Source organism: Sander vitreus, chromosome 24 (assembly GCF_031162955.1).
Source record: "Sander vitreus isolate 19-12246 chromosome 24, sanVit1, whole genome shotgun sequence".
NCBI lineage: Eukaryota > Metazoa > Chordata > Actinopteri > Perciformes > Percidae > Sander > Sander vitreus.
The window spans coordinates 12,722,453-12,737,410 of NC_135878.1; the positions used below are offsets into that span (position 1 = coordinate 12,722,453).

Consider the following 14,958-nt stretch of genomic DNA (forward strand, 5'->3'; position numbering starts at 1 on the left):
GCTTTTTTGACGTTTTTGGCAATTTTTCCGACATTTTTTGAATTGCTTGTTTTGACGTGTTCGTTGCTCTTTTGTTGCTTTTTTGATGTTTTTATTGCTTTTTCATTTTTTGTCGCTTTTTCCCCCCAGATTAGATGCAACATTTTTGTAGCGTCCAACCCGTCGTCTCAACCATTTGGTGGAAGGTGGTTCTAGTGAGTCTATTTAAAGTTTTCTATCCCTGTTTAACTTGTTTTCCCCTCTCTAATTCTTCCTCCATCCCTCCTCCCCTTTCCCCCCCACCTCCATCCTCTCCTCTTTCTTCTCGAGGATGGTTTCACACGGCAGAATGGAGGAGAGGAGTGAGGAGTGTTTCTCTGTCCGGGTTTTCACTCTGCAGGAGAAGCTGCCGGCGGAGGACGAGGACATGGACATGGACACACATGACCGGGTACTCATGTTCTTCTTAAATCCCTTTTACAATAAAACAAACCTGCTTTAGCTCTTCTTTATCACATCAGATGCATTTAAAGTTAAACTTCTGCACTTATGATGTGTCCAGCTCTGAAACTAATCTGTTCACTGCAGTTTGAGTGCATAAAAGGCTCAAAATTCAAAAGGAATGAGAAAACGGAAGCATGCCAAGTTAAAGTACACATATGAACTAAAGTAGTCCCTGCGATCAGCTGGAACCTCATTTGTAAAATGTCTTGCTTAAAAGACATATCATTTAATATATGATTAAATTAATTGATTGAAATTTGTTTTACCTGTCCGCAGTAATTCTTAATTCTTTAGTGTGACATGTCCATTTGGATATGAACATTGTTTGGAAAAGTTTTTCTTTTATGTTTCTTTCAAAGTTTTTTCAACATTTTGGTCGCTTTTTGATGTTTTTGTTCATCAATTGAAAATTGAAAAGTGGCGTGTAATAAAACCATACTTCGGTTTAGAAGGCGGTCTGTGTGAGCGTGTTTCCGTGTCAGCGATGTAACCCGGTGTGCTGTGCTCTGCAGCAGGTCAGTGTGTGCAGACAGAGGGCCGAGCAGGAGCTCCGTGTGATCCTCAGCACGCGGCCAGAGGCTCAGCACCTCACTGTGCAAGACGGTAGAGGCGCACACACACACACACACACACACACACACACACACACACACACACACACACACACACACTGGCGGTACTAGACCATTTCAAATGGAGGGGTCAGGCTGGGGCCACATGCGATTTTAGGGGTACCAAATATATGTGTTACAGCCCTCATAAGCCCTCCATAAGTTTGGTTCTACAAAACAAATAACGCTACACAAGAATATATACACAAGTGTTAACCTACATTTTATCTATCACTGCACACAAATAATATCCCCTCTTTGGGGATAAAGGAGGGGTTAAAAATGTATGTATTTGCCACAGTTAGGGGGGGGTCGAGGCTTAATATGACGGGGGCACTGGCCACCCTTGCAAAACAGCTGCACAGATTTACATCAGAACGAAGGAGCTGCTTTTCCCTCCTTCCGCAATCTTTTCTCCCAAGTCATGAACTGTTTATAGAAATATCTTCATCCCGTTACCTTCACTTAGTTTCGACTGTGTTTTTCAGGAGCGAGAAATATGTCGGGAAAAACGACACAAATGTCGAAAAAAGCACCAAATACGTCAAAAGAAACGCCAAAATTGTCGGAAACAAGTGTCAAAAATGTTGCAAAAAGCCTAAAAACTTTACAAAAACGATACCAAAAATGTCAACAAATGCCACAAAAAGGTTGAAAAAGCGTCAAAAATGTCTGAAAACTACAAAACCATCAGACAAAACGCCAAAAAACTCAGAATAAATGCCAAAAGTATTGATTGAAATCCTTAAAAAATGTAGAAATGTCATTTTTTAAGTCTCCACATACACACGTCATGTTTTCTTATTTAGAGATTAGCATGAACAGAGAATGTAGTAGCAGAAAAAAATATTCAGTGTTTGGATTAGAACCCAACCATGTCATTATGGACATCGTCATCATGTGAAGTAAAAGCTCATCAGTGGTGAAAGTAAAACGACTTATCTCATCGTTACTTAAGTCAAAGTACAAGTATCACAATGTTGAAATATTCAGTTTCAGTTAAAAATTCTGCATTCAAGTGTACACAAACATGATTAGCAAGTTGCACTTGAGTATTAATAACAAACGTCATTTCGCAATGTTATAGGAAAACATAACAGGGAACACGGAACGGCAAAACACAGGGAATGATTTAACCCAATCAAACAGGAAATAACAAAACTGAAACTGATTTGTGTCCAGCCAACAGAACACTCTTTCAGTTCGCCGTTTCCAAGGAGACGGATTGCTGCCAGGTCGGAGGACAGTCCTTCCTGTTTACCGTCGGCAAGCTGAGTCTCCTTCTGCGGTTCAAATCTCCAACTGGTCTGTGCGGAATGCATTAATATCTGCTGATCATCCGGGGAATTATGAGTTAAAACGTCCTGTCTTTTCTGACTCTGCAGATATGAAGAACTTCCAGCTGTTAATGAAGAGAGGGGAGGATGGAGGGGCCCGGAAAGTTTGCACAGAAGGAGACGAGAGAGGAAAGCAAACACCTTCTAGGAGACATCCCACTGTGGTTGAATCCAGAGCTGAAAATGTCCCCACACAGATCTCCCAGGTCAATCTTTCTGACTTTGCAGCAGGGGCGGGGCATCATTGGGGTCTAATCCGAGTCCGGTGGCACGCAGCTAAATCAATCATTTGATGAATCATGATGAATCAATCAATCATCATCAGAGACTTGTGGCGTAATGACACAAAGTAGAAGTTGTTTTCTCCAAAGCCTCAAATCTTTGAGGCTTTTAAAAATATTCGTGGCCGGAGCCCCAGACGCCCTGCCCTTGCTTTGCAGGTGCATGGGGCAAATAGATTAGCTTGAACAAGAAGTTGAAATGCTTCTATTTTGTTTGTTTGTGCAGTTCCACAGCTGTCTGTCGCAGCAGCAGAGCCTGCTTCAGGACTACCTAAGGATCGCCACCTACCACCGAGCCATTTTAGTCAACGAGAGAGACTTCAGAGACAAGGTGAATCAAACTTCACATCCACTTCACATATGTCTAACAGTTGCATTTGGTTCGTTTGTGTCCACACGGCAACGTTCGACAGCGGGGCCAAAACTGTGGACAAATGGCGATGCAAGAGAAAACTGTCCTTGCATTGGTCAGAAATCTTACCAGAAGAATTTACCTTAGGCCAGATGTCCTTCTTCCTTTTTTTTTAGCCAAAACAAATCCAACTTCCAACAGCGGGCCAAAGATGTGACGGCGAGAAACTCGCATTGATTCTTCCACCACTGGTTAAACGATCCAATAGCATCTTCACACACGCGTAGATGAGTGAAGAAGGACCTTATTTGGTAATCTCTAATGTTGTTGTGTGGGATGGGAACGGCACTACGTGACACTACGTGACACTACGTGACACTACGCTGTGTTTAATCCAGATTTCATTAAATGCTTCTTTGCAAGTCATACAATTTAGTTGCTCCTGAGTGGGTTTTCCCCAAGAGCTCTGTAGTGACTACAATGTTATCATAACTCTCAAAAATGATGGCCAAAACTCCAAAATAAGACTTTGTTGCATGTCATCCCAATGCCTCTGACATCACTTGTCCTGCATGGGCATGAAAAGCCCAAAGAAGTAAACAAAAAGTTAGGTGGGTTTGGTGATTTTGGGTGAAAAAATGACCCTTTTGGTCGCCCAGATAGGTCAGTTGGTTGAGCGGGCGCCCACATATAGAGGTTTACTCCTCGACGCAGCGGGCCTGGGTTCGACTCCGACCTGCAGCCCTTTGCTGCATGTCATTCCCCCTCTCTCTCCCCTTTCATGTCTTCTGCTGTCCTATCAAAATAAAGGCTGAAAATGTCCAAAAACTAATCTTAATAAAGATTTCTTTGTGTGTCTGCAGGTGGTTCTAGACGTGTGTCGTGCTTCTGGTGTTCTGTCTTTCTTTGCAGTCCAGGCAGGAGCCAGTAGAGTGTATTTGGTCGAGTCCAGCCCTATGGCCAAGTTTACACAGGTCAGTCCATGTGAAGCCTTTATAATGTTAGCTCGGAAGCGTTTGCATGTTTTTGACGCTTTTAAATATGCTTTTGTTGCTTTTGTGTACATTTTGGGCACTATCCAAGGCTTTTCTTTCTTTCTTTTTTTTTGACGTTTTTGACACTTTTGCTTTTTTGAAATTCTTTTGACACTTTTGACTTTTAAGTCGCTTTTTCAGGCGTTTTTGTCGATCTCATGCCTCCGTCTTTGCCTTTTTATTATGTCAGCTCTGATGGCCGCAGCTTTTTAAAGCTTTTTCTGTGCAGAAAATAAAGCTTTGTGTGTAACTGAGCTAAACTGTGAGCTCACACGCGGAGCCTGGAGAGGAAAGTTCTGTTTGTGTTGGCCTAGAAAGAGCCAAAAGAGAGAGAGAGACCACAATGCACCAGATAGCACACAGTGCATACATCACATGCAGAGCGTAGCATTCTGAAGAGTTAATGGGTCGCGGCACCATCTGGACCAGAGTTCAGAAGGATAGGGGCTGCAGAGAGATGCTGAAGCTCACAGGACTGAGAACAGAGTTTTATATATATATATATATATATATATATATATATATATATATATATATATATATATATATATATATATGTAGGATTTTATTTTCCTGCTCCACAGCAGGGCATCTGAAGGAAGCAAACCTGCCAACACTGTGCTGTGAAAAATGAGGTTTTGGATGTTTTTTACCCTTCCCTTCTTCAACATGTTCGACATGTTTTCCACTTTCCCATAACCCGTATAGCACATGTGCCCGGCCTTTTGCAGATGTTGCTGCAGATCCGGCCCGCATATCATTTTAGGTTCACAATAAATTTTGGCCATGCCTAGTTGTGTGCCAAACCCAAAAAGGCGGGAAACTGTTTCACAAACTGCAATTACGCGACAGTCAGAGTAGATTTTGGCAGATTTGCTGACTTTTAGACTCAGACATTTAAAACAGAGTTTGCATATTCAGTCATTCTATGATGGGTAAGGGAACTTTTTTTTGCTGACCTTTGTCAACATTTGTCGATGTTTTTGACGTGGTTGTCGCTTTTGAGAGAGAGAATTGTCATTTTTTTGTCGTTTTTGTTGCTTTTTTCAACTTTTTGTCATTTTTTTAAAGAAAATTTAGTTGCCTTTTTTCAGACATTTTGTCGCATTTTTTTTTTTTTTTTACATTTTTGTACGTTCTTTTCCTTGTTTCGCTTTTTTTTCGACTTTTTGGATGCATTTTCCAATGTTTATGCCACTTTCTTTTGACATTTTTGTTGTTTTTCTCAATGTTTTTGTTACTTTTTTACATCCTGTTTTGTAACAGTTTTGTAAAGATTTTTAGGCAATCTGTTATCAAATATCTTGAAAAATAGTTTCCATAGCTGCTGTAAATGGAGCATGACCCCGGACCCTACTCTAGATTTTGGCTGAGCCCCCAATATTTACGACGTCTGGCTTCGCCCCTGCAGAAACCCTTCCTTCTTTTGTCTTCCTGTTATCTAAGTCAGGATGTGTGTGTCTCCTATGCAGATCCTGGTCCACAGTAACCGTCTATCGGAGCGGATCAGCGTCTTGGAAGGGGAAGTGGACGAGGTCAGCTGTCCTGACATGGTGGACGTCATTGTCTCTGAGCCGATGGGATACATGCTGCTCAATCAGAGACTCATGGAGAGCTTCTTGCGAGCCAGGAAATGGCTCAAACCCAACGGTAGGAAGAAGATAGAAACGCGTCAGAAAACCTCCAAATCCAATGTTTGAATAATGCAATAAATACAGGCTTATTTTCTCTGTCTTTCCCCTGTTACTGTAGCTAACATTACACGAAAACGTCAAAAGAAGCGACAAGAATGTTGAAAAAGGCAACTAGAGTTGACAAAAAAATGGAAACGGCGACAGAGACGTCGGAAAAAAGCAACCGACGTGTCGAAAAGAACGACCAAAAATGTTTGACAAACGTCAAAAGCGTCCAAAATTTCATAAACGTTGAAAGAGGCCACTACAGCGCCAGTTTTTTTGTAAAAAGCAACAACAAATTTTCTTTAAAAAGCAACCACAAAAATTTGGGGAAAAAATGGGAAAACAGCATCAGATACATTGAAAAAAGAAACCCATAACAATAGAATGTTACAACTATGTTTTTTCCCAAATGATGTTTAGATTTTTTTAGGCATTCTGTTATCAGATACCTTGAAAAATAGTTTATATAGCTGCTGTAAATAGACATCACCCCAGACTCCCCTCTAGGTTTGGGCTGAGCCCCCAATGTTTACGTCTGGCTCCGCCCCTAGTTTGTGTCTCTGACTGTATTTCTCTCTCTCTAATGTTTTTGTTCTCTTTCACTGTTCATTTAGCGCTCTCTCTCTCTCTCTCTCTCTCTCTCTCTCTCTCTCTCTCTCTCTGCAGGTCTGATGTTTCCCTCGTTTGGAGATCTTCATCTGGCTCCCTTCAACGACGAGCAGCTCTACCTCGAACACTACGCACGAGCGAGTTTCTGGTTTGGACGCACGCATGCATGCGCACGCATAAATCCATGCATGAGGACACAAACACACTGGCTTTCTTTCTTTCCCCTCAGACTCTGTCTCGCTCACGCAGACACACATGTTCAGGGCTTGACCTCAGTCAGCCATGTTTCCTGTTGGGTGTAAAACGCTCTGGTTCAGGTCCAGTCCTGACTCACAGCAGCAACGTGTGTGTGTGTGTGTGTGTGTGTGTGTGTGTGTCTGTGTCTGTGTGTCTGTGTGCGCATAGGGGTGGACACAAAACGGGGGTTCTGGGGGGGGTCCTCCGGCAGAATAATTTTTCCGACGTGAACCCCATGTCCTTCATTTCTACATACATTTAGGGACCATGGTGATACAAAATCCAGGAAATAATTAAGTTGATCATAATGATAAATTCTGCCAGAAAGAGTAGTACTAAACTATGTGTAAGAAAAAGCTGTCTTACTTTCTTATTGTTTAATATAGGAGCCGATCGCCAAGACTTGAGAGAATCATTTTCTAAAGTCGAAATGTGTTTCCCATTATTGTTTTGTGTGTGAATAAAATTCAAATACTGTGAGATTAAATGTCCACTGCAGGCATATGATAGACCTCCAATCCCCTAGAAGGGTCCGGGGGCATGCTCCCACCGGAGAAAATGTTGTATACTTTATAGTAAATGTATCAATCTGGTACACTTTAAGAGCAAAAACAAGAAGCCAGATCTATGAAGAGTCTATGGTCTAACAATGGTAAGCAATTTACCCATAAACACATTGTTTGTATGGATATGAATGGTGATAGCGGGGCAAAACAGTCACACCCCCAAAGCATGGTAAAGGAGAAGGGGGTTTAGTTCACAAATGGTCAAAACACAAAATCAACTACAGAAAAATGATCTGGCAGCTCATTACCCGGACTTTGTCCTGTACCTAAAAACGGAAATTTCGTGTGTAACTATACAGAACATTTTTTTTTTTAAATCTCACACAAAGCTGCTCAGTTAGTAAAGTTCTCAAATGAAATCTGTTCTCTAATTAAAAGCTTTTTTTCTGATGCTTTTGACACTTGTCGCGATGCTTTTTCCAACGCTTTTTTTTATGCTTTTGTCGCTTTTTTATGAAGACTTATAAAACTAACTATCATATCATACACTAACATGTCATATTTGCGGAAACTGACCCTATGTTTAAGTAGAACTACATGAAGCAGGTCATTTAAAAAAAAAAAAAATCCAGCTCCTCTGGCACCACCTACAGCCTGTAGTGGAATTTGCAAAAATCCACAGCACCCTGTTCAGATGCACCAATCAGGGCCGGGGGGTGTCTAACTGCGTGTCAATCACTGCTCACGCACACGCATTCATTCTCCATTGTGGGGAGGGGGGAGGGGCTTAGGAGACCGTTTTGGGCTTTAGCAGAAAGTGGGGAGGGACTGAGAAGTTGTCGATGTTCAAATTTTTTGGCTAATTCCTGGATCTTCGCAATCCAAGTGTGTATAAGTATATGTTACTACAGCTTTCACAACTGTTGATGCACGGAGCAGCCATGTTGGATTTTTGGCTCGGGGTACTCAGTGGTTGTCCGAGTTCCGAGCACGGAAATCCGAGGTCAGGGGGCATGTTTCTGAGTTTGACCTCGGAAAATCTGACTTCCGAAGTACAAATAGAACTCAGTATGGGGATGCATTCTATTCTAACTCTCCCTTCATCCCTAATTAACAACCCTGGCTCAAACAAGAAGAACATCTAATTTGATAATATTTAAATTGTATTCACTCTCATTCTTCCCTTCTATCATTAAGCAGCTCCACCTCATTTGTCCTCTGATATGAAAACAACTGAGTCATGATCATATTGAGTCTAACGTTAAAGTGCTCATATTATGCTTTTTGGCTTTTTCCCTTTCCTTTATTGTGTTATATATCTTTTTTGTTCAAGTGTTGTTTAAGTACCTTGGGGTCTTGTTCGCGAGTGAGGGGACAATGGAGCGGGAGATTGGTCGGAGAATCGGCACAGCAGGTGCGGTATTACATTCAATTTATCGCACCGTTGTGACGAAAAGAGAGCTGAGCCAGAAGGCAAAGCTCTCAATCTACCGGTCAGTTTTTGTTCCTACCCTCACCTATGGTCATGAAGGCTGGGTCATGACCGAAAGAACAAGATCCAGGGTACAAGCGGCCGAAATGGGTTTCCTCAGGAGGGTAGCTGGCGTCTCCCTTAGAGATAGGGTGAGAAGCTCAGTTATCCGTGAGGAGCTCGGAGTAGAGCCGCTGCTCCTTCGCGTCGAAAGGAGCCAGTTGAGGTGGTTCGGGCATCTGGTAAGGATGCCCCCTGGGCGCCTCCCTATGGAGGTGTTCCAGGCACGTCCAGCTGGGAGGAGGCCTCGGGGGAGACCCAGGACTAGGTGGAGGGATTATATCTCTAACCTGGCCTGGGAACGCCTCGGGATCCCCCAGTCGGAGCTGGTTAATGTGGCCCGGGAAAGGGAAGTTTGGGGTCCCCTGCTGGAGCTGCTACCCCCGCGACCCGACCCCGGATAAGTGGATGAAGATGGATGGATGGATGGATCTTTTTTGTGCATGTTATAGGTTTACAAAGTGAAAAAGCCCAAAGTCCACCCCAAAGGGAATTACCATCTCCAACAGAAAACACTGTTCACAAACTGCCCCAAACAGCTCTATTGTAGTCCAGCCTTTACTTCCGTGGCGAACGTGCGTCACTTTGTAACACACGTCATAATGCTCACCTAGCTACTCGGTAGCTAAAACGGAGAGCTCAACACACAGGGTGAAAAGAGGAGCTGCAGCAATGTGCAGTACAACAAAAATATGGTGTTTTTTGAAAATTAAACCATGTAAACCTATTCGGATATAACCTCGAAATACAACAATGAACCTGAAAATGAGCATTATATGAGCACTTTAATAAACTAGCAGCCTAAGAGTCTGCTTATCATACATTGCTGACAGAAAATGCTGCGGTTTAAAGTGGACTCGTTCTCATGGTACACAGAATGTTCTACATTGAATATTTAGTATAGAGGATCTTTAAATTTAGTTTATAATCCGAATTTACCTAGCAACAGTGCGTGTTAACGTTAGCTCAGTCAACCTTAGCCTGACATCAACAGGTGTAGACGGAAAATATGATTACCCGGAGCTAATTTACTGAATCCACCAACTCACATCTGCTTTCTTTCTTTTCATACACAACAATGAAGTCATTGGCTGCTGTTACTGGCGTTTCATTTGTATTATTACGTAGTGCCGAGACCGCAATACCTGTTCATTAGAAGTTTCTATCGGTTAGTGAACTATTTTTAAAGCGTGCACGCAACGTGCCTAGATGAGGGCACACAGGTAGGCTGTCGTGTCCAACCCTGTCCCCAGTGGAAATTGGTGTGCGTGCAGTGTTTATATGTAACGAAGTACAAATACTTTACGATAGAATACTTAGAATTTTCACGTATCTTTACTGTACTTCGTTATTTCGAATCGAAACTTTTACTTTTACTCCACTACATTTCCTACAATAACATGTGTACTTTTACTCCTCTACATTTCCCCTAAGCATCTTAATTACTCGTTACTACAAAATAAAATCAGAAGAAATTTGTTGCACTGGGGAAAAAAGCGCGTTTGGCGAATCATTGCTCCTAAATTGCCAAGATAATGCCCCACACCTTTGGCCATAAAGTTTTTTTTTTACTTTTACTTCTAATACTTAAGTACATTTAATATCAGATACTTTAAGACTTTTATTCAAGTAATATTCTAAAAGGAGACTTTAACTACCAAAGTCATTTTCTGGTAAGATACTTGTACTTTTACTCAAGTATTGCTTTCAAGTACTTTATACAAGACTGTGTGAGTGTATGTGTGTGTGTGTGTGTGTGTGTGTGTGTGTGTGTGTGTTTGAATAAAGCAACAGAAAGAGACTAAAATAGTAGACTCGAACTAATGTGATCCCTGTTGGTTCTCCAGGCAGCAGAGAAACCTCTACGGAGTGAACCTGAGTGCTCTTCACAGCGCCGCAGTGGACGAGTTCTTCAGGCAGCCCATAGTGGTATGTTCAGCAAAACACCCTTCACCTTGTGTGACTTTATGTTGTGAAAAATGCGTGCTTCTTTTGGTTTCAAGTCAAGTCAACTTTCTCAGTCAAGTCAATTCTGCAGTATGTGCCAGACATTCAGAGCAATTGAAAATAGGTTTCTCTCCAACCCACGGTGCAATAAGGACACATACAACAAGTATAATATAAAAAAGATAAGAAATATATACAAATAAGATAAAGAAAGGTAAGTTATATAGACAATTAAAAAGATAAGTAATATGTACAATACAGTAATACATTCTATATAGTGCAAATGTAAGGCAAACTCAAACAGTACAGAAAACTAAAGATAAAGATATTTAAAGATAATCCTGAATGTTTTTATCATAAAGTGGCCAGTGCTGATCCTGGTGGATTATTATTGCAAAGAAAATCATTTGTTTTTGTTTTTCAGGACACATTTGATGTGCAGATCCTGATGGCCAGGTCTGTGAAGCACTGCATCAACTTCATGGAGGCTAAAGAAGAAGATTTACAGCGGTCAGATGCATAATCACCAGAGATTTGACTTTTCAGGCTTTTTTTTGTAGCTGTAGCTTTTCGACATTTTTCTCGCTTTTTTCAAAGTTTTCGTCTTCGTCACCGCTGCTGCCAGTGTGGACGTGAATGTGAATCAATCTTAAGCCCAGTTCAGACCAAAGATTAATGAAACGAGTTGAACTTTTGTCTCCTTGCAATGCAGTGTAGACCTCCCAGTTTACACAAATGAGACGACAAGACGACACGTTGTATCATCTGCATAAAAACGACTCTCTCAGGGTCTTAAAAAGTCTGAAAAAGTCAAAAATTTCAAAATCTAAATTTAAGACCTTAAAAGGTCTTAAATTCGCTGGAGTATTGTCTTCTAGGTCTTACATTATTTTCAACAGGTCTTAATTTTCCAATGTCAATGTAACACTACCTTTTTTTAATTCCGTGGTGTTGTAGTTCTTTCCGTCGCAAGTCCAAATAGAATTTGCTGTATTACAACAAAAAATGAGACCAAAATGCAACTTGTATTGCAGCCAATCTAGACACCTGTCCTATGAGGCCAATGAGGAAATCAGGGAATTGTTTCAGACAGTGTTTGCGGACTCTGACATCTGACCTTGATGTTGTGATATAGGTCTTAAATTTCATTCATAAAGGTCTTGAACTAGTCTGAAATAGTCTTTGACTTAGTGAAACCTGTAGAAACCCTGCTCTCCATACATTCTAACTTCAGACTTTTGTTGTAGCTGGATATTATTTGACCTTTTTTTTCTTCAATGTTTTTGTCGTCACTTTTTTCATCGTATCTGTCACTTTTTCACAATGTTTTTGTTGTTTTCCCATAATTTGTCCCTTTTTTGAATGTTTTTTGACACTTTATTTTGACATTTTGTGGCTTTTTTCAACGTTTCTGTCGATTTTTGACATTTATGACTGAGGCTAGTGATAGTGAGATCCTTGCTATTGCTGCATTTTGAGTACTAGTTAAAATAATGATTCAAAATGAAGAAAAGCTTCCTGAGACTTTTGTTTGATTCTTCCAGAATAGAGATCCCCTTTGTGTTTTCCCTGCTGCAGCCCGGTCTGGTCCACGGACTCGCCTTCTGGTTCGACGTGGCCTATTTGGGATCCAAGTAAGAAATACACAGCTGTTCTAGTTTGACACATTGTATTGCTTTGATCGATCCCTGGCGTTTTTTGACATTTCTGGCCATTTCTTCTGTGCTTTTTTTGTTGTGGACATTTTGCACATTTCTCTATGGTTTTAGGGCTTTTTCTGACAGTGCAGTACTTCAAAATGCACACAAAACGTGGAGGGAAACACATGTTGAAAAAAAATCCCAAAAATGACATGTAACAGAAACGTAAAAAAATTGCGACAATTGTTGGAAAAAATGGACAAAAACGTTAGAGCGACAGAATGGCGAAAATGCAACAGAAACTTTGAAATTGTTGTTGTTGGAAAAAGTGACAAAAACTTTACAAAAAACTGACAAAATTACAAAAATGTAAATGTTTTTTTCACCGCTTTTGTCCCCGCTTTTTCGCAAGTTTTTTGTTGTTATCTTTAAGTTGCTTTGTTGATAGTTTTGTCCATTTTTTAAAAATGTTCTTGTCGCTTTTTCCAGACACTTTTAAGCTTGTTTTTTCTGTAATTTTTTCGTGTTTTTGTTGCTTCGTTTTTACAGTTTTTACGTTTTTTTTGACGCGTTTGAGTTTAACTTCCATAACGTAGGCGTGGTTGCTGCATTTATTTGCTGGTCCAGTCAAGAGACTGAGGGGAAATGACACAAAGTTGTTACTTTAAAACCCTCAAAGATTCAGGGCTTTGGAGAAAACGGAAGACCCAACTCTGTAGCACATGTGCAAAAAATACAAGGATGCAGTTTGGAGACCTACAGGGAAGGAAAGGTCTTATACAAACAAACATGCCATCAGTTTCAAACAGATTTTTTTTACCTGTGTGTGCAGGTCGACAGTGTGGCTGTCCACGGCGCCCACAGAGCCTCTGACCCGCTGGTATCAGGTCAGATGTTTGCTGCAGACGCCGCTTTTCGCCAAGCTGGGACAGACTCTGTCTGGGACTGTCCTGATGGACGCCAACAGCAGGTACACCGGCGCTGCCAGCCAGCCTGCTCTCGGACATGTTTCCCTCTGAACCAGGGGCGGGGCCAAACGCTGTAATCATTGGGGGCGGAGCCAGACGTTGTAACCATTGGGGGCGGGGCCAGATGGTGTAATCATAGGTGGTGGGGCCAGATGCTGTAATCATTGGGGGCGGGGCCAGATGCTGTAATCATTGGGGGCAGGACCATACGTTCATTGTGTCGCTTTTTCAGACGTTATTGTCTGTTTTGTCGCTTTTTCTGACAGATTTGAGATTTTTTGGCAGACACTGTCCGCTTTTGTCAACAGTTTTTTGTCACTGCTTTTTTTTCAAAGTTTGATGGCGTTTTTAAAGTTTGACACTTTTTTAAAAACCTTTTTTGTTGCTTTTTTTCGTCGGGTTTTTTACACTGTTTTTGGCACTTTTTTTTAACCTTTTTTGTTGCTTTTTCCAACGTTTTTGAGATCATTCGGGGCTGGAGCCCCAGAAGCTTGGCCCTGCCTTGGAAATCCTTGTTTAGGTCGTCTGTTGTCTGTTAGAATAATAATCTTTTCCCACGTTCCAGCCAGAGCTATGACATTCACATCACCGCCACAGTTGACCAATCAGGCTTCAGATCTGGAAACGTCCTGGACCTCAAGAACCCTTTCTTCAGGTAACTCCTTTATTTCCCTCTCTGATAATTCAGAGATAACAAACAGAACCAGATGCTTTTAGTTTAAACTCCGGCACTCATAGTTCAGTAATCTTCAGTAATCGCGCTTCAGCTAGAAGCCAGCTCTGTGTCAAGGCTGTTGTCGTAAAGGATTTCAACATATTTGATCACAGAATGCCTAAAAATCTGTAAAGCATTTGGGAAAAACATAACTTATAAACATCCTATTTTTTGCGCTTATTTGAAGCTTTTTTAAAACCTTTTGTTGAAGTTTTTGTCATTTATTTTCCTGATGTTTTTGTCGCTGTTTTGCCTTTCTTTTCAACATTTTGTCATTTTGTTGACGTTAAGGACACTTTTTCCAATGTTTTTGATGCTTTTTTGAAAAGATTTGTCGCCTTTTTTCTACGTTTTTGTCGCTTTTTCTGACATTAGCTTTTTTCCGATGTTTTAGTCGCTAAAGTATGTTCGGCCTCTTTCAGTCCTCTTTGCTTTTTTTGGCAAAAAAAAACATTTCAGTGACAACCGAAACTGTGAATGTGTGCAGGATTTCGTCTTGGTAAAGACCCGCGGACCGTCAGAGACCGGGACGTCTCCCCTCCAGGACGAAGAGCGAGGATAACAGAGGTAAACCCTGAACATAGGAAACATAACCCCCGTCAACAAATGATCTAGAGTCTATGCTTTCTAGGCCTTATTTTCGAAGTAATACTGAAGAAATCCAATAAGATTTATTTTACTGTAGTGTCAAAAATCTGCGTAGATGTAATGCTAATTATTCTCTCTATCTCATCAGGAATCATCAGATGTCTCCACACAACACAACTCAAACACATCGGTTCTGAACGTAATGCTCTGTTACCCTAACTCATCTTCAGAGGTGTGAACGTCCGACAGACGTCTGTTTGTACTGTATTCATACGCGACAAATAAACCTGTAAAAAGTTCACTTAAACACATTCAAAACACTTTTTTGTCAGACTTTGCAATGGTTTTTTTGAAGGTTTTTTAACGTTTCTGTGGCTTTCTACGATGTTTTTGTCGCTTTATTCAACGTTTTTATTCCTTTTTTTCCTCCATGTTTTAAG

General features: G+C 41.1%; 1 protein-coding gene across 1 annotated transcript; it reads left to right on the forward strand.

The window, feature by feature from the left end:
• Window positions 1-328: 328 nt before the first annotated feature.
• carm1l (coactivator-associated arginine methyltransferase 1, like) lies at window positions 329-14,958 on the forward strand. The gene is made up of 15 exons (XM_078243758.1): window positions 329-430; window positions 996-1,086; window positions 2,277-2,399; window positions 2,480-2,637; window positions 2,939-3,043; window positions 3,928-4,038; window positions 5,571-5,748; window positions 6,444-6,534; window positions 10,508-10,589; window positions 11,032-11,117; window positions 12,152-12,241; window positions 13,080-13,217; window positions 13,781-13,870; window positions 14,418-14,497; window positions 14,667-14,958. The coding sequence occupies exons 1-14, from the start codon at window positions 329-331 to the stop codon at window positions 14,431-14,433; spliced, it is 1,461 nt and encodes a 486-aa protein (XP_078099884.1). The 3' UTR covers window positions 14,434-14,497; window positions 14,667-14,958.